The sequence below is a fragment of the Cetorhinus maximus genome, chromosome 23 (genome assembly GCF_964194155.1).
Source record: "Cetorhinus maximus chromosome 23, sCetMax3.hap1.1, whole genome shotgun sequence".
NCBI lineage: Eukaryota > Metazoa > Chordata > Chondrichthyes > Lamniformes > Cetorhinidae > Cetorhinus > Cetorhinus maximus.
Genome location: NC_135901.1, coordinates 8,303,447 through 8,328,158, shown reverse-complemented (window position 1 = coordinate 8,328,158; position 24,712 = coordinate 8,303,447). Strand labels below are relative to the sequence as shown.

At 44.5% G+C, this 24,712-nt stretch overlaps 1 protein-coding gene across 1 annotated transcript in view; it reads left to right on the top strand.

Moving 5' to 3' along the window:
• The window catches only part of LOC144697774 (uncharacterized), a 59,676-nt gene that overhangs the window by 12,922 nt on the left and 22,042 nt on the right, over nucleotides 1–24,712 (top strand). Inside the window, 1 exon segment of the mRNA XM_078569771.1 lies at nucleotides 13,437–13,945. Within this exon segment, the coding sequence (XP_078425897.1) occupies nucleotides 13,437–13,945 (509 nt within the window).

Below are 24,712 nucleotides of genomic sequence, written 5' to 3'. Positions count from 1 at the left end.
CTCCAGCACTGGCAGGGTTCTCATCAAACTGATACTGCGCATGTTCCAGATACTGCGGCTGCGCAATGGACCCCTATAGTGGGAATGGGCCACGTTCGCGACCGCAGGGAATGTTGGGTAGGGGCAGCACCATTGCTTCCTCAAATAGGAACTAGAAAAAAATACGACCAAATTGGGATAGATTAAAAGAAAGCACACACAAATCTTAGCTCTTCCATGCTCAATTTTTCGAATTGATTTAATCTGCTGCTCTCCCCTGGAAATACACAGAAACTTTAAGGATTTTCCCACTGTTTTCCCTCTCCCATTTCCTGAAGGTGCTGCTGATTCTGCTGAGTTCAATCCCACAGTCACTGGTTCCCCTCTCTCTCTATCCCTGATGCTGAAAATTCACAATCATTGGCACTGGTACGACAAACTCCAGTTAAAACTGATTTTAAAAACTGTCAGGACTCTGATGCGACTGAGGTCAAAGAGGCTGTACACTACAGGGAAGAACTCCCCTCATTCCTCACAGCAAGTAAGGACTCACTCGTCCTACATGATGAGGTTTTTTATCACAAGGATAGCTTTAATTTGACTTGGGCCACACCTCGATGCCTGCAAAAAGAATTATTTTTGTTTCGGGATCAAATTGGGGGAGTGTTTTTACCTCACCCTTAAAGCCTATGTTTTGTATGTCTTGTATATGTGTGTGTGCGCTTGTGTATAGGGGTTAAGAAGGGGTTGAGTTTAAGTTATAGAGTTAAAAGTTAGCAGTTAATTTTTCTTCCTATTGCCACTGGTTACAGATAATTTGTTTAATAAACAGTTATTTTCTTGTTAACTTTACAAACTTGGTGCCTATTCTGTTAATCTAAATTAAATTACAGTTAGGTAAAATTGGGGCAATTTGGTGGTCTAATCAAACTTCTCACATTTGTCTCAGCTCAGGGACCAGTGGGGCTTGCTATTACAGTGCACTATCCCAGTGAGTCATGACAATACCAGGTTGATCTTTTCTATTGAACTTTACCCAGAGCGAGTCATTCCAATTCCCATTTGGTGTTGTTATTTTTCTCTTTTATTCTAAGTGCAGCCATCCCATTAATTACCATTCTATCTCATTCAGGAGTAGTTGAGGAATGTTACCGTCCAATTTGACATTCACATAATATGATGTTTTTACATCAGACACAGAAGCATTTGCAATCAGGTTGGTGATAACTCCCATATCTCCCGTTCTCAAGCACTTTGTCTTGAAAGATACAAATGGGAATTAGCCAAATCTTTAAAAGGCAAAGTCTTTAGTTCAAATTGTCACAATGCTGTCAGTGGAATGGGGTAACTTCTCTGATTGTTTGCAAACGGGTGGAGAAAACAGTCACAAATGCACACAATTGTGTCAACTTTACGTAACTTCATTTTCAGATCAAAGATGAATCAAACACATTTTGAACTTTGCTTTCCCAATTCATTTGCTTTTTTATTCAGCTTTGTTTCTGTTTTTATTCTGCTCTTTCTTCAGGCACCTATTCAAATGACTGTAATGAAACTAAAGAAAAATAAAACTAAAAAAGTTAGCTTTCACAGAAAAGAAGATTCAACCTTCTTAGATCTGTTATGATCCTACACACCAGACACCGAAGTTGTTGGCAAGATCCAGTTAGGGTGAAATAATGTTTTGTTTAAAATGGACAAGGTTTGAGATTCAAGACAATTGTCAGAGAATAAATCCATAAGATTCCATGGGTTTTGAACAAACAAAAATAAACTTTCATGAACAACATATTTTGTACTCCAACATTCAGAGTTAATATGAGGTACATGTGAATTAACAGGCAAACTGTGGTCGAACACACCACCCTACACAATAAATGGCAAATATGACCAAAACAGAGTCCACCAATTTCTCAATATCCATCCAGACGTCAGTAAACACTCCAAGTCAACCAATCTCATTGAAATTCTGTCTTTCTCACAAGGGGCTGCTGTCTTTGCCTTCAAAGATCTCATCATGGAATTCTCTCCACAAGTCACTCCAACTTGGACAGCATCAATGACGACCTCTCACGGTTTCAATCTCGTCTCCCGAGATTCTGTTCCCTTGGATTCCAGAGTCCTCACTCAAGCACCAACTCACAAGCACTTCAGCTCTTTGGCTGTGACGAGAGAACACTACTGCTCCAAAATGGTAGCTTTGCCCCAAAGGCCAGCAGCAAAGAATCACCAAACTTCTACTGTCTTCTTGGATATTCAGCGCTTCTTCTGAGCACTCTTCATTAAAGTCTCCTAACTTCAGCCCTTTTCCTACTTGGGGCCTCTTTCTCTGCTCTTCTCTTTTTATCTTAACAGGGACTTCTCCCTCTCCCCTGCCAGGGACACTTGTCATCAATGGTGCTCCACTCCCAGTCACATGACATGGGTTTTCACACCTTTTTCCTTTATGCATAAGTACACTGGGCCAGTCCTTGGCCCAAAGAACTCAAAATGCCAAACTGTGCATGTGCAGCCCACTCCCAGCCTGCACATGTGTGGACACTCCGAGGTCTGTTGGGACTTGGAGTTCTTGGCCCCAGCTTCCAACTCCAAAGTAAGTCTGATTTTCATAATGGACCCAAAAGAGATAAAGAGGATGGAGCTTCCCACAGCTTCTGAGATAGGTTCATAAGCTCAAGACTGAAGCTTTTCTTCAGGGAATCAAACCTTCAGTGCTGTTTACAATTGTACAAATACATTGTAATTCATAGTTAAAAGGTTTACTTTCACTCAGTAGTTAAAATGTTTCATTTTTCTCAGCACAGAAGCTGGCAGCATTTTAGATTAAATACCAATCATACACTTCTCTTGTAGCTGGCGTATGGAGAAGATCATGTCCCCTGTAGATCTGCCAGCACAGAAACTGCACTGTGGCTCTGGACACTCAGTTTGCGAGTATGTGAAGTCTTTTAAGCATGACCCTAATGAAGGCCTTTGCAGTAACACTGGGAAGTGAGATGTCCCTGTCGTTGTTACAATCTACTCTGTCACTTTTGTTTTTGATTATTTTGATGGTTTTTGCATCACGCATCTCCTGTGGAACAGATCCCACCTCCCAACAGAGAAGGGCATGAGGTTGTGGCAGTAGATGGGACTTTCCGTGCTTGAGCAGCACAGCTGGAATTCCATCCTTGCCGGGTGCCTTTCTGCTTGCTGAGCAATCAATGGACTTTGAGCTGAATTGATGAGGGTTCCTCATCAAACTCAACCATGACAGGAAGCTGCAGGAGAGCATGAAACAGAGACCAGGAGATGTCCGTCTCATGGGAGTACAGCAGTGGGACATCTGTTTACTTCTGTCGGAGAGTACTTCACCATCTGCAAACTTCAAGGAGGCAACATTGGTGATGTTTGGACCAAGCGCCCTCTTAATCCCATCATACATAGCATGGAGACTTCTGTTATCAGCGACAGTTTTGATTGCCTGAAGTTGGCTGATCTAGTGTTTATTTGAACATCATCTCTCTGTCTTCTCCAGAATGTTAAACTCCAACCAGTTGTAGGGATCGTTAACAATAGCAGAAATAAACCAAATATTGTCAGACTATCAGTCCTGGATGTGATTAACAGCAGCAATAACAGCAGAATCCAACCCTTGCAGTCACTTATAAATTTGCTGCTGTCTCAGCAGATATCATTACTGAGTGAATCCCTTCCCACACACTGAGTAGGTGATTGGTCTCTTTCAGTGTGAACTTGTTGGTGTGCACTGAACATGGATGACTTCCTGCACCTCTTTCCGCAGGAAATACAGCTGAATGGCTTCTCCTCAATGTGACCTCGCTGGTGTCTCAGCAGGTTGGATGACTGGTTGAATCCCTTCCCACAGTCAGAGCAGGTAAACAGTCTCTCCTCAGTGTGAACTCGCTGGTGTGCCCTGAGATTAGATGGAGACTTGAGCCTCTTTCCACAGGAATTGCAGCTGAATGGTCTCTCCTCAGAGTGGATTCTCTGGTGTAATTTGAGGCTGGCTGACTGAGTGAATCCCTTCCCACACACAGAGCAGGTGAATGGCCTCTCCCCTGTGTGAACTCTCTGGTGTGCAATGAGGGTGGAAGAATGCCTGAAACTCTTTCCACAGGAAGTGCAGCTGAATGGCCTCTCCTCGGTGTGAATTCGCTGGTGTGACATGAGGCAGGTTGTCTGAGTAAATCCCTTCCCACATACAGGGCAGATGAATGGTCTCCTCAGTGTGAATTTGCTGGTGTGTCAGCAGGTGGGACGAGCGAGTGAATCCCTTCCCGCACTCGGAGCAGGTGAATGGCCTCTCCCCAGTGTGAATTCGCTGATGTGTCAGCAGGTTGAATGCCTGAGTAAATCCCTTCCCACAAACAGAGCAGGTGAATGGTCTCTCCTCAGTGTGAATTCGCTGGTGTGTCAGCAGGTTGAATGACTGAGTGAATCCCTTCCCACACACGGAACAGGTGAAGGGTCTCTCTTCAGTGTGAACTCGCTGGTGTCTCAGCAGATTAGATGACTGGTTGAATCCCTTCCCACACACAGAGCAAGTGAATGGCTTCTCCCCAGTGTGAATGCGTTGTTGAGTTTCCACCTGGGATGGCGATCTGAATCCCTTCCCACAACCCCTGCATTTCCAAGGTTTCTCCAAGGTGCGGGTGTTCTTGTGTCCCTCCAGTTTCGATGATCAGTTGGAGCCTCATCCACAGACAGAACATGTGTACAGTTTCTCCCAGCTGTGAATGGTGTGATGTCTTTTCAGGCTGTGTAACTTGTGAAAGCTATTTCCAGTCAGTGCACTGCAACAATCTCACTCCAATATGTGTGTATCTTGGTGCTTTTCCAGTCACACTGATGTTTGAAGCGTTCTCCCACAGAGAGAACAAGTATTTCTCCTTCCACATTCAAAGGATGATGATTTTCAGACCCTGATGAATTGAGTGACTCTGTCAGATGTTGATGTTATGTTTGGTTTAAGTTTCTCACCTGTAAATCCTCCCCTTCTGATTACCCTGTAAAATGTATTTTCAGAAGTTATCACTGTAGGTACAGCATAGAAATTCAGAACAGACTATTCTAATTTCGATAGAACATTTCTTCCTATTTGTCTCAAAGGTGTATATCCCCGTCCCACACATGCTCCCCAACGTGTGGAGATCCAAACCCTTCACACCACTTCCACCCTCCACTCCCAGTTTTATCCCTTTCTACTCCTGCCCGAGTTTAGTTCTTCAGCTCCTGTGTGCAGAGTGAGACTAAAATGAATGAATCAATCATTTTCTCTCCTGATCACTGGGACCCTGAAGGCCCGCCCACTCTGTTACGACACTAATATGGCCGCGCTTGCGCTCTGCACCCCGCTGAAACAAGATGGCGGCCGTTGACTTCTGGGAAAAGCCCTGAAGCTGCAAACGCGGGACCTACAGGTTCTAATTCGGGGCTTGCGGCCTTCACCGGGTGTTAATGAACCCTCTCCGCCCTCCCGCCGGTTCCCCGCCGCCGCCTCTTCCCGGCTGCCGAGTGACAATACCCAGCGTTCGCTGCAATAAATGGAGAAATTGTTGGAAATACCCAGCAGTTCCAGCAACATCTATACAGAGAGAGAGAGTTAATGTTTCAGGTCTCTGACCTTCCGTCAGTCTGTAATAAACCCCTCCCTCCAGCCGCTTTCGTTCAGCCTCTGGGAGCCGCACTCGCTTCACTGAGGCTGCGCACGACCCCGCTCAGCCTGGAGCCGCACCGCGCATGCTCAGCGCAATCAGGCGGACTGTGGACGGGGGGGCTTCCCGCGCTTGCGCGCTGCGGCCCTTCTGGTGGAGATGGGCCATATCCACGCATGTGGTGTATTGTAGGTAGGACCATCAGCCATTAATTGAAACAACAGAAGAATATTAATGTGTCAGAATCATTGAAAAATAGCATCGGAGAAAACAGTGAACATTATCTACACCCATTCCCATCAGTCTCTCCAAATTAATATGTTAATACAAATAATTAATTTGATAATTATAAAAGGTGTTTGCCTTCAAGTTTATCTAATTGTGTTCCCGCTAATTCATGGCCACAGTTTATTTCTTCCTCCCAGCCCCTGAACTTCCCCTGAAAGTGAAATATTGATGAGTGGTGAACGATTGTCCTGGGAACCAACAGGAAATGGAATTCAGAGGCTGGAGGATCAATGGAGAAGCAGCTTCTGCGTAAAATTACAGGGCTTGACAGCTGGAACCTGAGTTGACAAGTTAAATGGGTCTGTGTGAATACCGATAAACAAATTATCTTTTAAAAATTTATTCCAGATTTCTTTCATTAAAAAACAGCTTAACTGTTGTTGGTATTTTGTTTTTCTGGTATCAGACTCTTCATCACCAGTTGGATCAGGTGTTTAAAGGTAATTCCTTTAAAGGTGATTCACCTTTCCATATTGCTGTTAATTAAAGATTTGGGGATTCATTTGTCCCTCATTATGCATCCATATGTGATATTTAGAGGGATAATTTCTCACCTTTCTACATGTTTAATCGTTAAATAAGCATCCTTTCCATAATTAGTGATCCACATTCCGTATTGGGGAGATGCATGATGTTTTCAGCCTTTAAAATTCTTGTCCGTTTGTTTAATTCTCTCCATGACCACACCCCTCCCTATCTCTGTGACCTCCTGGAGACTCCAACTCTCTTAATAAGCAACAACTAGATCCAGTGTCGGAAGGATTGGTGAATAGTCAGCTCAGGTTTAAGTTAACATTGAAAAGAGCACGAGTGGATATGAGACATTATTCTAGACATGATCTGGAATACACTGCCTGAAATGATGGCGGAAATAAATTCAATAGTAACTTTCATAAAGTGATAAATTCTTGAACTGGAAAAAATTGCACATCAGCAGACAAAAGGCAGACAAGTGGAGCCAGAATGGGTATGATGAGCTGAATGACCTCTGCCTGAATCGTATCATTTTCTGATTTTCTGAACTCATTGTTCCTCTAGTTCTGGTTTCTTACTCATAAAAAACCTACTCACTGATTCTCAGTTTCAGTTCCACCAGGGCCACAGTGCTCCAGATCTTATTACAGCCCTTGGTACAAACATGGACAAAAGAGCTGAATTCCAGAGGTGAGGTGAGGGTGACTGCCTCTAACATTATAGCATCATTTGACTGAGTGAGGCATCAAGAACCACAGTAAAATTGAACTCAGTTGGAATCAGTGTGGAAAACTCTGCTTGGAAATATATATAGCACAAAGAAAGATGATTATGGTTGTTGGAGGCCAATCATCTCAGTCCCAGAACACTGCTGCAGGAGTTCCTCAGGGTGGTGTCCTAGGTCCAACCATCTTCAGCTGCTTCATCATAACCTTTCTCTTGTCAGAGTTCATTCCTTCACTGTCACTGCACTTACACCACATAGATTGCAGCAGTTCCAGAACTGGATCACGATCACCTTCCAAGGGCAATTAGAGATGGGCAACAAATATTGTCCTTGCCAGTGATGCCCACATCCCATGCACAAATTATAAAAAGGAATTAAGCTATAATTGTCTGTTCTGAATTTCTATCCTGCACTGACTTTTGTAAACACCTTTTAGAGGATATTTGAAAAGTAGGATTTCCCCATCAAGGCTGGAAATTCAACACAGTCAAAGTAGGGTGAGGCCGTGCACTGGCTCCATGTGTGGGAAGGGATTCCCTAATTCATCAGCCCTGCTGATGCACCAATGCATTCACACAAGGGAGAGTCCATTTGTCTGTTCCCCATATCGGGAGGGATTTAATTGACTATCCAGACTTTTGAAAGATTGAATTATTTTATTCTGACAGTTGGCTTTGTTTCTGCTGATGTTAATGAACCATATAAGTGGGCCGCTCTTTAATATTGCAGATTGTTGTACATTTTTGTCTTTCCCATCTGAGTGTTTAGCCTCATCTGGTTGGAACTCAGAAAGGACAATATGGGGGAGGATCATATGGCAGGAACAGAACTTCAGCCTGGTCTCAGTCCTTCAGGGTCACACCGAGAGGGACAAACAGCTCTTTGATCTTTCTCATCTCACTTCACTGACAGCAAAACCCAAAGGCGGGTGAATCCTGAGGTGTGTAAGAAATGTGTCCCAGACATTTCTGTACAGTCTAAAGATGGCGAAGGTCAGGCTGTGAGGAGTCCAAGGCCACATAGAAAAATGGATGGAAAAATACAAACTCCCTGTAAATCTAACCCTCTTTTTTTATATAACCATCGTGTTTCAAAGCTCCATGGCACTGAGTAGAAGGCTGTTTTACAACTGTGGTTGAACAACCTGAATCAGGCAGTCTGGAAACGTGCCGTTAAATCAGAGATTGATGTAAAACTGTGCCCTGTTCCTGACTGAAACTGAAATGACAGGATTAAGTCACCAGTTTAAAAATGACTGTGGTGATTATTCTGTGAAGTTTTTAAGGTGCTGTCCTGAGTCCACTACTTTAAGCCAATGTTACCAACAGCTTGTATTGCCATAGCAACTTTAAGTTAAATGTAGTTAAAAATAAATAGTTTAAAGTCTGTTTCAAAATAACACATGGAGGAGTTCACAGGTTCTGTTTAGCTGTTGGGACAATTACAAAATAGTCATTTACCTCTAATTGAAAGGGACTTGCAGCAGTTTCAAGAAATGTCTTATTTTAATGATGTTTACATGTTAGATACGAGGATTTTGTTGCAATTTTCTTCAGCATTAGCTGAATTTGATAATCAATTAACTAATAAATATATCACTTAATCACTTCCTCGTGGCATTGTTCAGTCTACTATTGAATTAAATATTTAATGAACTGTGCTACAAAGTTTTGTTTCTTGGGAATTCTTATCTGCGATTTACTGTAATTCTGCTCCCAAATTTTTAAATTGGAGTTCCAACCAGGTCCATCCTTTTATCAGTCTGAGTAGCTACTCTTAACATCTGTCTGTTTTCTGTTTTGTAACCAACTTGCTCCACAACATTAAGTACAAAGTATTTTTCCTTAGTTCTGATGAAGAGTCATTCGGACTTGAAACATTGACTGTGTTCCTCTCCGCAGATGCTGTCAGACCTGCTGAGTTTTTCCAGGTATTTTTGTTTTTGGTTTGGATTTCCAGCATTTGCAGTTCTTTGCTTTTATTAAGTACAATATACAAGATGACCAAAATCAGGCCATGTGAAGTGAAGGGCCAGGGAGCAGAATGGATGGAAAGATGGCAACAAAACCGAAATCAGAGGGTTAGATTTACAGGGAGTTTGTAGCCATCTTTCCATCCATTCTACTCTATGGCCTGACCTTCAACCAGACCATCAATATAAGGGGAATTAGCACCATCTCTAATACCAGGAGGAAAGTAGAATCTGTAATTATCCAGGAATGTTAACTGTATTTTTCACTATCTCCCGGGGGAGGGAGGGGGTGGTTGGGGGTGGGGGGGGTGTGCTAATCACCCAGGGTGACAGCTCATTGTTAACGCTTTGTCATTGATTCTGTCCCAAATGTTGTTCACCGTAGATTTAAAGTTCAGAGAAAGGGGTGGGACTGGATGGCCAAAACTGCTTGCAGTCCCTGCAGGGTAATGCTTAGTTAAATTTCTAGAACATTGTGGCCCATAACCCAATATCCATCAGGTTGATTGGTGTCAGGCAAAATGTTGTCCGCCTGATCAGATTGGTAGTGTCCCACTGTATGCCTGTGAGTGTGTGCATGTGAGTGCTGTGTAAAACCTGATATCGATACAACCAGTCCCCATTTATTTTGTAATAACATGAAGTGTCTGCTGCTTTCCAGACCCCTTCCTTTCTCCTCAATATTATCCTCATATAGTTCACAAATTCCTGTGTATATCATCCTCCAACATGTCTATGGTCTCCATCGAGAGTTCCATCTGTCTTATCAACAGATAACAATGGGATTGGTGCTCATATGATTAGTTCTGACATACTGTCAGTCTGATTTTAAGGCTTTCTGGATTAATACATTGATCCAGATCTTCCCATTTAACACTAATCCATATTCACATTTGAGTTCCAGGTTTTTTTTTACATGACTCTCTAATGTAGAAAATATTTAACCCCTTACAACCCGATTCAGCACACTCCCTCCACACATACTACATAAGATTTCCTTTGACATAATTGTTCCTTTATAGTCTGTGTTCAGAATGATGACGGTATTAACCTTCTCTCTAACCTTTTTTTTTGCAAAAATATACTTTATTCACACAATATCTTCAACAACATTTCAAACCATTTCAAATTCTTCAAAATCACCATCACAAAAATACAATCTGGTTCAACTTTTACAACGTGTATCACGAAATGCAGCAATACAATAAATGAATATTACAATCATTTGCAGACATTCATTTTGAGCTGTACAGCCTGAGGGGATTTAAACAGTTCCCAGCCCCTCGATGCACTGTGGCAGAAAGCGACCCTTCCCCATTGCGCCTTTGCGGCGGCTGCCCCAAGCTTTAGTGCATCCCTCAGCACTTAGTCCTGGACTTTGGAATGTGCCAGTCTGCAACACTCGGTCGGGGACAACTCTTTGCACTGGAAGACCAACAAGTTTCTGGCAGACTAAAGAGCGTCTTTCACCGAGTTGATGATCCTTCAGCTGCAGCTGATGCTTGTCTCGGTGTGTGTCCCTGGGATCAGCCCGTAGAGCACAGAGTCCTGTGTCACAGAACTGCTTGGGCTGAACCTCAACAGAAACCACTGCATCTCTCTCCAGACCTTCTTTGCAAAGGCACAATCCACCAGGAGGTGAACAATGGTCTCCTCCCCACCACAGCCACCTCGAGGGCAACGTGCCGAGGGGGTGAGACTCCTGGCGTGTAGGAAGGATCTGATGGGGAGGGCCTTTCTCACCACCAGCCAAGCTACGTCTTGGTGCTTGTTGGAAAGTTCTGGCGATGAGGCATTCTGTCAAATGACTTTGACAGTCTGCTCGGGGAACCATCCCACCGGATCCACCATCTCCTTTTCCCACAGGGCCTCTAAGACATTACGTGCCGACCACTGTCTGATGGACTTGTGGTCAAAGGTGTTTCTCTGCATAAATTTTCCCACGAGGGACAGGTGGTACGGCACAGTCCAACTACTTGGGGCGTTCCGCGGCAGCGTGGCCAGACCCATCCTTCGCAACACCGGGGACAGGTAGAGCCTCAGCATGTAGTGACACTTGGTGTTTGCATACTGAGGGTCTACGCACCGCTTGATGCAGCCACACACAAAAGTGGCCATCAGTATGAGGGCGATGTTGGGCACGTTTTTTTCCCCCTTTATCTAGAGACTTGTACATCGTGTCCCTGCGGACACAATCCATTTTCGACCTCCAGATAAAGCGGAAAATGGCTCAGGTGATCGCCACCACGCAGGAGCGTGGAATGGGCCAGACCTGCGCCACGTACAGCAACAGCGAGAGTGCCTCACACCTGATGACCAGGTTCTTACCCGCAATGGAGAGGGAGCGTCGCTCCCACATGCCAAGTTTCCTTTTCACCATAGACACTCGCTCCTTCCAGTTTCTAACACATTCCCTGGTCCCTCCGAACCATATCCCCAGCACCTTCAGGCCGTCAGCCCTGACAGTGAAGGGGACAAAGGACCGGTCAGCCCAGTTCCCAAAGAACATGGTCTCGCTCTTCCCACGATTTACCTTGGCTCCCGAGGCCAGTTCGAACTGGTCACAGATGTGGATCAGTCTGCGCACCGACAGCGGATCCGAGCAGAAGACGGCGACATCGTCCATGTACAGGGAGGCTTTGATCTGAGTGCCTCCACTGCCTGGGATCATCACTCCTCTTATGTCCGGATCCTCCCTTCTCTCTAACCTGTCCTAATTCTTCTGCCGGTTCATTTATTGAAACCAGGGGCTCTCCTTGTTCCAATGGTGACATTCCCTGTCTGCCCAGTTATTCCTTGAAGTCAGACTTGAATTGCTTGTGCATTGCTTCATCATGTTCCCACATTTCACTAAGAACTGTTGAAATATTTGCTCCACACCCACAGGGTTTTATCTGTTTAAAGCCACCAACGGAAAGGTCCAGTTTTCTCCTGGAGTTTGAGACAATTCAGTTTTCAAAATGATGCAGAGTTTCAGCCAATGAGGGAGATCCGGGCTCAGCCCCGCCTCTCGTTCATTCCGATTGATTGGAGGACCAGCCGATCACGCTCGGGCCTCCAGTTCCTATTGATGCAAAACAGCTGTGAATCAACCAGGCATCTTGAGCTGGAGCATGCGCAGTGCCAATGGACACCAGCACGCAGGCGCAGTGTCGGGAAGTCTGGAGCATGCGCAATGCGATTGATGGCCTTGCGGGAAGAGGCGCCTGATTGTCCCGGAGAAGCGGGGTCAGAGCGAGGCGGTGGGTGGGAGGATTTGGAAACACTTTGTGGATCCGCAAACCCCGAGGAATCATTGTCAGCTCCTGGTTTGCAGCTGCGGGGCTTCTCCCTCCCGGGAACAGGCCCAGGTTAACGGCCGCCATCCTGGGGCAGCGAGTGGAGGATGGTTCACATCAGAGGATGGGGGAGGGGGGACAAGAAATAAGAGGTTACACTTTGGGCTCAGATCAATCAGGATCTGATCTGTGGGAAGGAAGGAAACCCTGGGAGGTGGGCGGGGAGGATTCAGAAACACCCGCTGGAGGCCCCAAACCCCCAATAAGACTCATTGATTTTATTGTCAGTCTGCAGACAGGAGCTGGAGAACTGAACCCAGGCAGAGGAGAGGGAGGGAGAAAACTGGGAGTGGAGGAAAGAAATGGTGAGATGGGTTTGGATTTCAGCCCAGGGGGGAGGGAGAGGGTGTGGGACGGGGATTTACAGCTTTGGGGGAACAAGAGAGGAAAATATGTTCCATTGAAAGTAGAATTGTCTTTTCTGAATTTCTATCCTGGACTGACAGTGATGACTTTTGCAAACTCCTTTTACAGGTTAGATGAGGGTTTGCAGATGGGAAACTTGAACCAATCATCACGTCAAGATCTGACAGAGTCACTCAATTCATTTGAACCTGAGCATCATCGGCCTTCGAATGTGGAATGATAAATATTTGTCTCTTCAGTCGGGGAGGGGGAAGATTTCAAACATTTGTGTGACTAGAAAAGCAGCAAGACACACACACCCAAGTGAGAGCGTTCCAGTGCACTGACTGTGGAAAGATCTTTAACCGGTTACGCAGCCTGAGAAAGCATCACATTGTAGTGGGGAGAAACCATAAACGTGTTCTTTGTGTGGATGAGACTTCAACTGATCATCCAGCCTCGAGAAACACAAGGACACCGGCACAATGGGGAAACCGTGGAAATGTGGGGACTGTGGGAAGGGATTCAAATGCCCATCCACGCTAGAAACTCATCGACGCAGTCACACAGGGGAGAGACCATTCACCTGCTCTGTGTGTGGGAAGGGATTCACAGAATTATCCAGTCTCCAGTCACACCAACTCATTCACACACAGGAGAAGCCATTCAGCTGCACTTTCTGTGGAAAGAGCTTCAGGCAGTCAGGCACTCTCATTACACACCGGCGAGTTCACACAAGGGAAAGGCCGTTCACCTGCTCTGTGTGTGGGAAGGGATTCACTAAGTCATCCAACCTGCTGACACACCAGCGAATTCACAGTGGGGAGAGGCCATTCACCTGCACTGTGTGTAGGGAGGGATTCACTCGGTCATCCCACCTGCTGATACACCAGCGAGTTCACACTGGGGAGAGACCGTTCATCTGCTCCGTGTGTGGAAAAGGATTTACTGATTCATCCTGCCTCCTGTCACACCAACGAACTCACACTGAGGAGAGACCGTTCAGCTGCACTTACTGTGGAAAGAGGTTCAGGAGTTCATCACACCTCATTGCACACCGACGAGTTCACACTGGGGAGAGGCCGTACACCTGCTCCGAGTGTGGGAAGGGATTCACTAAGTCATCAAACCTACTGACACACCAGCGAATTCACACTGGGGAGAGGCCGTTCACCTGCTCCGAGTGTGGGAAGGGATTCATTAATTCATCCAACCTTTTGGCACACCAGCGAGTTCACAAGTGACTGCAGGGACTGGATTATTCAGTTAATCACATCCAGGACTGAATCATTCTGACAGTTCAGCTTTGGTTCTGCTGATGTTAATACTCCCGGTAACTGGGCTTGAGTTTAATATTTGTAACTGTAACTAATTGTGTTCTAGGGGCTGCAATTTTTAAGAACTGCTGTCTGTGACCTTCCCTGTAGTTCAGGAACTTGCATCAGTAGTTAGTTCAGAACAATATTATGAACTTTTTCTTCAATCCTAAATTGATCTTTGGTACGAACTCTACAAATCAGTGACTGAAAGGTTTCACTGATTAACATCTCCAATTAGAAAGTGCTGATTAATCCTTGCTGACAATTCTTACTGACATACATATTACACACAGTGACAACTCCATTATCCACCAGAAAGAAGGGGAATGGGAATTGGTGCAGAATCGAGAGTCCCCAAATATTACCCCTCCCATCTGGTAGAAATCCCTCGAGTGGGAATGCAGACAAGTCCAATCCATGTAATGGGCTGTAGGAAATCACCATCTATTAACCGTAAGAAATCTTAAGTAAGTTGTTGAATATTGTAGAAATAACTCTCTTTCTTATGAAAAAAGACTCCATAGCAGCTTGGTGCTGACAAGCATGGATAGGGCTGTTGTCTGAGGACATGTCTCTAGCACAGGCCCTGAAGCAAGACATTTCTAACCCTGATACCACTGGATCCCATGACCCAGATGTAAAGCAGCTGTCTGTGGTTTTTTTAAATTCAATTCATTCATAGGATGGAGATGTCACTGGCTCAGCCAGCATTTATTGCCCTTGTTCAGAGGGCATTTTAAGAATCAACCACATCACTGTGGGTCTGGGGTCACATGTAGGCCAGACCAGATAAGGACAGCAGATTTCCTTCCCTAAAGAACATTAGTGAACTAGATGAGTTTTTTATGACAATGATTTCATGGGCATCAGTTTTTTTTTAATGAATTCAAATTTCACCATCTGCCATGGTGGGATTCAAACCCAGGTCCCCAGAGCATTAATCTGGCTCTCTGGAATACCAGTCCAGTGACAATACCACTACTCCACCGCCTCCCCAATGACTGTGTAAAGGTTAACACAGGCTCTTGAGAGGAAAAAAAAATCTCTTTGACTAGGAAGAAAATTCCATACTGATCCACATTGGCTCCAGTACAACACCCACACTTTGGCTCACACCAGCAAACTGTTGAGAAGAGTCCGCTGCCATCAGCTACAGAGCCCAGCACTTACTCTGCATCATCCATCTGTTTGTTCTCCGGGACAGTAAACTGTTCTCACTCCTTCAGCTTCAAGGGTCTCTTTCTGAAAGGGCTCCAGCCATGAGTCTGTAGCATGTGGGGTGTTTATGACACTATGGCAATGACCTGGAACAAGTTGTTTCAACATTCCCATGGGTCCACGAACAGACCCGTGATAACTCCACAAGCACCGATGAAGAGGAAGACCCTTGCCTGGCCAGAAATCTGGACCATCCAGGAACTTCATGCCAGGAAGGGATGACCCAGTGCATCATCCTAATTGTAACCAACTGGTCCACTATGCCCGTCACTGTCACGATAGGTGCAGTGTGGATACTGACAGTAACTGTGAGTCCTGCTTTCCCCCTCCCCCTGCACAGGAGAGTCCTGATCCTGTTGATCAGTGGCTGGAAAGAATGGAGGCAGTGATAGAGATTAGGTGAATTAGTAACAGAGTTTTGCTGGCTGTCATAGTGTATCAGGTACCCCAGGCACATATCTCCAGACTCCCAGTGACTTTAGCAGGGCTCCCACAGAGTTGTTTCCCCTCTCTGACATGATAGTGGGAGATCGGTATTCTGCATTATCGGTATTGATAATGAAGGCCATCAATAATCCACGATCTTCCCCCCGACCCCATGAAAGGTGTGCCCCAAGTTTTATCAGGCTTTGCAGAGGAGCACGAACCCGTCACCTCTGGTGATCCTGAGGTCCAGGCAGTTCTCGAATCTGTGCCAGGTGCATTCACATGGTTGTGGAGACATGACCAAACTGGAAGATATTAGCAGACTGAAACATCCTCCCATGAAGAAGTGTCCTTACCCTGCTGAGAGTATACCATACATTCGAAACACCGTCCAGTCATTGTTAATGCAGGGCATTGCTCGCAAATCTCAAAGATTCAAAAATTCTTTCAAGAAAGAACTAAAAAATTTGGAACCATTTGGCATTTAAGCGAAAATGCCACCAACTTAGGTGCTGAGAGAAGTGAAACGTTATAATTACTCAGTGAAAGTAAATCTTTAAGTACGAATTACAATGCACTTGTACAATTGTAACAGGCATTGAAAGGTTTGCTTCATGGAAGAAACACTTTAGGTTTCAAGTTATGTTTCAGAGTTGAAACATAACCAGTGGAAAGCTCCACCTCCTTTAACTCTTGTTGGTCTAAGAAGGTTGAATCTTTTGTTTAACAGTAAAAGCTAACTTTTTAAATTTTATTTTTCCTCAGTTCTAACACAGTCATTTGGAAAAATACTTGAAGAGAGAATCAAACAAAATAATAAAATTTGGGCAAAGATAAAAAAATTTAAACAAATGATTAGAAAAATAAGTTTAAAATGGTAGTTTCATTCATCGTTGATCTGAAGAAGTTATGTAACGTTTCCACAATTGTGCACATTTGAGAATGTTTGCTCTGTGCTTTTGCAAACATGCAGAAAAGTTAACCCTTTCCAATGACGTGATGTTTTGAACTAAAAATTTGGCTTTATCCCATGTGTTATCTTTAAAGACAAAGTACTTGAGAATGGGAGTTATCTCCAAACTGATTGCAAGTACCTAGACTTCTTTCTCTGATCCAATTACACCATATTATGAGAATATTAAATTGGATGGCAAAGTTCCTCCATGGCTCATGAATGAGATAGAATGGTAATTAATGCGATGCCCCACTGAGAATAAAAGATAGAGTAAGTTATACCACCAAATGGGAATTGGAATAACCCCCTCTCCCTACCTCGGGTACACTTCAATAGAATAGATCAATCTGGTAGCCATGTACATTCTAGTGAAACTCAGAGAAGTTTCGATGGGATGAGTAAATTGATAGCTTTCTTTGTTTGTATCCTTGCCTCTGAACTCTTAAGAAAACTGCATTTGATAGTCTGGCCACTACCCAAGGCATCAGAACCATAAGCAAAGATCTTCAGTCAGATGCCCTGTTTGATCTTTCAATAAGATCACATGAAAGTTCAAGAGTGGTTTGTATCAGAAGGAGCATATGTGGCATGATACTAGCATACCGATGTGAGTGTGCAGGTGTGATTTGTAACGTTTGAAAAAATTCCGAGGAGACTGCGACCTCCAGCCTTGGAGATCAGCATCCCCCTGATCCAGGACCAGTAAACCATTCCGAGGAGACTGTCACCTCCAGCCCCGGAGATCAGCATCCCCCTGATCCAGGACCAGTAAACCATTCCGAGGAGACTGCGACCTCCAGCCACGGAGATCAGCATCCCCCTGATCCGAGACCAGTAAACCATTCCGAGGAGACTGCCACCTCCAGCCACGGAGATCAGCATCCCCCTGATCCAGGACCAGTAAACCATTCCAAGGAGACTGTCACCTCCAGCCATGGAGATCAGCATCCCCCTGATCCAGGACCAGTAAACCATTCCGAGGAGACTGCGACCTCCAGCCACGGAGATCAGCATCCCCCTGATCCGAGACCAGTAAACCATTCCGAGGAGACTGTCACCTCCAGCCATGGAGATCAGGTTCCCCCCCTGCATATCCCCATCCATTTGTTCACACCGGGACCAGTAAACCATTCTCACCTGTTACGGGTTGTATGTTCTTTCTGCCTATTTAACTGATGTATCATATCTAAATTGTTGCTTCTTAATAAAATGCTTTAAGATCACCTAGTACTTCGACCCACTTTTTGGGTAATCTGTGACTCCCACAGTAAAATCTTACACTCGTCCATGAGAGTAACCGAAGGTATGAGGACTGAAATAACCTGGCTAATGATGAAGTGTTAGTTGTGGCTCAGTGATTGTATTCTTATATCTGAGTCAGGTGGTTGTGGGTTCAAATCCACATCCAGAAACATGAGCATAAAATCCAGGTTGATATTTTGATGCAGTACTGAGGGAGCACTGCACTGTCAGAGGTCCCATCTTCCAGATGAGACATTCATCTATGGCCCCATCTGCCCTCTCAGTTGGTGTAAAAATTCCAATAGTGTTATTCCAAAGAGCAGGGGAGTTCTCCCTGTTGTACTGCTTCATATTTATCCCTCAACAAACATCATTGAACAGATTACCTGGTCAAAGTCACATTTCTATTAGTGGAAAATGGCTGTGCATAAATTGGCGACTGCACTTTCTCCATTACAGCAGTGACTACGCTTCAAAAGAACTTAATTGGCTGTAAAGCACTTTGGGACATCCTGATGTTGTGAAAGGTGCTATTTCAATACAAGTTTCCATTAACAAAGGAGAAAAGGCCCAAAAATGAAACAGACGGTAACAGGATATCAGTCAGTCTCCTCTTAGAGAAATCAAGGACTCGAACACTGTGTTTGACACAAAGCTGATTTATTTAACCTATATCCAGAATATTAAACTCGAACCTAGTTACAGAGATTATTAACATCAACTGAAACAAACTCCAGCTGTCAGAATGAACATGGTAACAGCATAACACAGAATAACAGCAGAATCCAACTCCTGCAGTCACTTATGAACTTGCTGGTGTCTCAGCAGGTACGATGAACAAGTGAATCCCTTCCCACAGACGGAGCAGGTGAACGGTCTCCCCCTGGTGTGACTGTGTCGATGAATTTCCAGCACGGATGGGGATCTGAAGCCCTTCCCACAGTTGCCACATTTCCACGGTTTCTCAATGGTGCCAGTGTCCTCGTGTCTCTCCAGGCTGAATGATCAATGGAAGCCTCGTCCACACACAGAACACGTGCACGTTTTCTCCCCGCTGTGAATGGTGTGATTTTTTTTTCAGGCAGTGTAGCTGGTTAAAGCTCTTTCCACGGTCCGTGCACTTGGACACTCTCACTCGGATGTGTGTGTGTCTCGGTACTTTTCCATTCACGCTGATGGTTGAAATCTTTTCCGAAAGACAGAACAGACAAACATTTCTCCTTCCACATTCAATGGCCAATGATATTCAGGTCCTGATGAACCGAGTGACTGTCAGATCTTGACATGATGTTTGATTTGATATTTTCCTCTGCAAATCCTCCCATTCTAATATCCTGTAAAAGGAGTTTACAAAAGTCATCACTGTCAGTGCAGGATAGAAATTCAGAACAGATTATTCTAGTTTCTATGGAACATTTTTTCCTCTTCCTTGTTTCCTCCTAGCATGTTGCCCAATCAAACTAAAAGAAACCAAAATCAGCAACAAAGTCCCAACAAAAGCAAAGGGAACTTTCCCAGCTAAACCAGAATGTTGTTTCCAGTGTCTGAGACACTCTGTACCCTGAAGTGCCCACCAGTTGTGGAATGTACCAAGTATACCAGTGGACACTGTTCCCTCTCCAGGGCCACCTGGGCACAGACAAGACCATGGAAAATAGGTTGGTGGCCAGAGTGATTCCCCCCACCACCCTCCCCATGGGACTCACCCATCCTGGATCTACAAATGACTGTTTTAACCAGGTCCAGGACATCACGCTCAGTACAAGCATGAGATACTCGATATTAGAGAGTGTAAGGTCATACTTTGTGAAACTGGCCACAAAACTCTGTTAAGATGGCTGCAACTTAACATGTGACTACGGACATTAAACTGTGAACAGCGTTCGATTCCGTGGCCAATATTTAGTTAAACATGGAGCTGAATAAGGGAACTTCATAGGCACCTGTGAAGTTTAAACATCTCACTGTGCAAGGATGAACAAGCATGTGGGGAATATGAAGTCTCTATACTGTCGGTCTCAGGGTGCCATATCTAATAAAGGATGATATTTGAGCTCAAGGATGGGCAGAGATAAGAGTGAATGACCATTATCAACTTCTTTTGTTTCATGGTGGTCTGGACCCCAGAAGTGTTAACCCTGCAGTCTTGTGACTGGAATTGACTGTCAGTGACTGCAGTATAATACAACCTCAACAAAGCAAATCTGTGTCTGAAAGACATCTGAAGCACCAGGAAACATCTGAAACAACTGAACCATCATAGCTGAAAGTCTACCAATGCAGCCAAAGTACTGTACTTGTTCCAGCTTCCAAGCCTACCTGAGAACCAATCTCCTGGCTGTTCATTGACAAAAGGATGCACAGTTTGATGAGAATTATTTGCTTCTAAAAGACCTTCACTCCAACTAAAGGAACAGCTCAGCCAAGAAGACAACAGGCCCGTACTGATATAAAGACTGAGTTATAAATTCCATTTATATAATTACGGCTTTAACTTCATCTGTATCTAACTTCTGTGTGTGAGATACTGTGGGTGAGAAGAGTGTTTGAGATGTTGCATTTAAACATCCAGGGCAAGAGTGTGACAATAAATAACCTGTTTTACTTTTAAAAATCACCAGAAAGCCTACTGCTGGAATTTATTTTAAATTAAGAAAAAGTCACTCAGAAGGTAAGGAAATGACACACAAACATCCTGATTATGGACTGGAAGGGACCACCTAAATTCTGTCTGTAACAATGAGAAGATCCTCTGACTTACCCACCCGCACCCCTCCACACTTGGCAGTCAAAGATTAGGAGCCTGGGGCTGAAGTGTAACCAAAAGTTGTGTAACTCATTCCAGTAACAATACGGGGACTGCAGCCCTGCACTATATACGTGCCCCTTTAAACAAAACAGCACTAGGACCCGGTTGGGAACACAAATCCTGAAACCCCGCCCACTTTGTTACATCACCAATATGGCCGCACATTCACCCGCCCCCTTGAATCAAGATGGCAGCCGTTAACCTGGGCTTGTTCTCTGGAAATAGACTAAAAGCTGCAAACGCGGGAGCTGCAGGTCCGTATTCCAGATTTGAGGGCTTCACCAGGCGTTTAAAAACCTTCCCTGTCCACCCGCCGACTCCACCGCTGCCTCTGCATTTCCCTTTTCTTACCGGCTGCAGATGAGACAAAGAAGCATCTCGCCCAATCGCCATCCCTCGTGTTGGGCATGCACCCGACACTGCGCCTGCGCACTACTCTCTTGAGGCGTGGATAGGGAACATTCACTACCGCTCGGAATGCTGGGTATAGAACCCGCCATCAAAAATCAAATAAGCGAATAGTCATTTTTCGCTGTGATGTCGAGATTGGGGCAGGGTATCGCAATGAATAACATTCGGATCAAATCCTACTGCATTTCTGTCTCTGGCCACCGCATCTTTCCATCTGGTCTTAGACCTTCCCCTTCTTCCTGACAGTCCCATGTCCATTACTCACCTCACCACATTTCCTCTCTCTCTCCACAAATGAAGACCAGACCATTTCAATCTCTTCTCAGCTACTTCCATTGATGTTTCCACAATCTTCACTGACCCCCTGATGTACTGGTTCCTGATTGTATCCTTTCTTGTCACTCCACACATCCATCTCAGTATCTCTATCACATTAGTATCCAGGCATTGTTCTTCTCTTCTTGAGATTGCCCAAGTTTCTGCTCTGTATAACAAGGCCGGTCTCACAACTGCCCTGTAGATTCTTCTTTTTCAATTTCAGTGACAATTTTCTATCAAATCACACTGCACTGCACTTCTTCCAATTACTCCAACCAGAGCTAATCCATTTCCTAGTTTCCATACTTCCATCTCCTGCCATCACTGACCCCAGGTACTTGAAGCTATTCACATTCTCCAAGCCTTTGCCTCTAATCTTACACCATCACTCTGATTCTCTTCCCTGGACTCGAACTGACAGTCCATAGATAAAAGCAAAATACTTCGCATGTTGGAAATCTGAAACAAAAACAGAAAATGCTGGAAAAACACAGCAAGTCTAGCAGCATCTGTGGAGAGAGAATCAGAGTTAATGTTTCAAATCCGAATGACCCTTCTTCAGAGCTTTTCTGACAGACCATAGATTGGGTCTTTGGTTCACTAATGTCCTTTAGGAAAGAAATCTGCTGTCCTTACCCAGTTTGGCCTACATGTGACTCCAGTCCCACAGCAATGTGGTTGACTCTTAACTGCCCTCTGCAATGACCGAGCAAGTCAGTCAGTTCAAAGGCAATTAGAGATGGGCAACAAATGCTGGTCTTGTCAGCGACTCCCACATCCCATGAAAGAATAAAAACAAAACTAATCTTTATACCTGTGTCTTCCAGTGCATTTCTCCAGTTTCCCAGATATTGATACAAACATATGAATTAGGGGCAGGAGTAGGCCACTTAGCCCATCGAGCCTGCTCCGCCATTCAATAAGATTATGGCTGATCTGAATGTAACCTTACCTCCACATTCCCACCTACAACTCCCCGCCCCCCAAGATAACCTGTCACCCACTTGTTAATCAAGAATATATCTAACTCTACCTTAAACATATTCAAAGACTCTGCTTCCACTGCATTTAGAGGAAGAGAGTTCCAAAGATTCACTACCCTCTAAGAGAAAAAAATTCTCCTCATCTCTGACTTAAATGAGCGACCCCTTCTTTTTAGACAGTGGCCCCTAGTTTTGATTCTCTCATAGGAGAAAACATGCTTCCACATCCATCGTGTCAACACCCCTCAGGATCCTGTATGTTTCAATCAAGTCACCTCTTACTCTTTTAAACTCCATCGGATACAAGGTCACTCTGTCCAATCTTTCCTTATAAGATGACCTGCCCATTCCTGGTATTAGTCCAGTAAACCTCCTCTGTCCTGCTTCCATTTACATCTTTCCTTAAAAAGGAGACCAATACTACACACAGTACTCAAGTGCCCTGTATAATTGGACAATAACCTCCCTACTTTTGTATTCAATTCCCCACGCAATAAACAATAACATTCTATTAGCTTTCTTAATTGCTTGCTGTACCTGCTTATTAACCTTTTGAGATTCATGCACTGGGACACCCAGATCTCTCTGCATCTCAGAGCTCTGCAATCTCTCATCATTTAGATAATATGCTGTTTTACTCTTCCTGCCAAAAGGGACAATTTCACATTTTCCCACATTATATTGCCAGATCGTTTCCCACTCACTTAACCTAACTAAATCCCTTTGTAACCTCCTTATGTCCTCTTCACAACTTATTTTCCTACGTACTCAGTCATGTTCTCATCATCCTCACCACATTGCTCAATGTCATCTGCAAATATAATTGACCATGGCATTTCCTGTTATTCTTGCTCAGTTAGAACATCCGCGGCCATCAGGAAGAGGAAGGGGTTCAGTGTCCATCCTTGATGCAATTCAACTTTGACATTGAAACTCTCTCTCTCCCTCCATACTGCTTCTTACTCTTGGCTTGGCACTCCTTGGACATGTCCTGTAATAGTCGTACATGCTCCTCAGGGACTCCATGAATTCTAACACATCTCAAGACTTCCTCCCTGGGCACCCGGTCATAAGTCTTCTGTAGATCAATGAATACAGTCCTCATGTTGCATTGACCTTCCAGATATTTTTCCATCCCTTGTCTTAAAACAAAAATAGCATTGGGATATGTTTCTACTGATGTTAAGAAGCTCTAGCCCAGTTATATATGTTAATATTCTGGATAAAAGTCAAATAAATCAACTTGATGTTAACAGAGTGATGAGTCATTTAAATATCCCTAATACAAGTTTGTTCCTTTTGAAATGTTCTCTCTCTCCCCTGTTTTCTCCATCCTCACCTCTGACAACAGAAGAGCTTATGGACTTCTTTGTCTCTAAGATTGGGACATTCTGATCAGCTGCCTCTGCTGCTTCCCTCCACTCCATTAGTTCACTGGGCTAAACTTCCTCCAAAGATCTGACCAGCCCCAGCCCTGAACTCACATCTTTCTTTAGTTTCTCTCTTATATCCTCTTATCTTCTCACAAGCTCATCTTGTTCATGAGACCCAGCTTCATCTCTATTTACCCTATCCCCACTGGACTGCTGTCCACCCAGGAGAGTTTTGGAGGAGCGTAAGCTTATGCAGGGTGGAAGTTGGGAGACCAGCCAGGAGGGCAGTGGAATAGTCGAGTCTGGAGGTAACAATGATGTGGATGAGTAGCAAATGGGTTGGCGTGGGATGGAGACAACAGATATAGAGTTGGAAGGAGGCGATCTTCATGATGGAGAGGATATGTCATCGGTAGCTCATCCCTCAGCTCAGAGTCAGATCGGAAACTAAGGTTGCAATGGATCTGGTCCAGCCTCAGAATGTGGCAGGGAGAGGGATGGAGTTGGTAGTGAGGGTAACTGAACTTAGGATGGTGGGTTTTTATAGGCCTGAGTATTAATCCACCTCATGGGCCGCAGCTGTACAGACCTGAGCATTAACCAACCTCTGCCACGTATGATTCCATTACAGTAACAGGCCTTTCAGCCCAACCTCGATCTATAAAAAAAATGCCTGTTCACCAATTGGGCTTTCAATGACACTGTTACAATCCATAATTCTCCACGTGGCCGAATATGTTCCATCAGTGACTGCAGAGCCCAGTGTGATTACTCAGCACTGGGTTGTACTCTGAGCATGTGCAGTACAAGTGATGGATGTGGAACATGATGATCAGGATTTGATAGGAGATGACATTGAATTACAGAGAACATCGAGT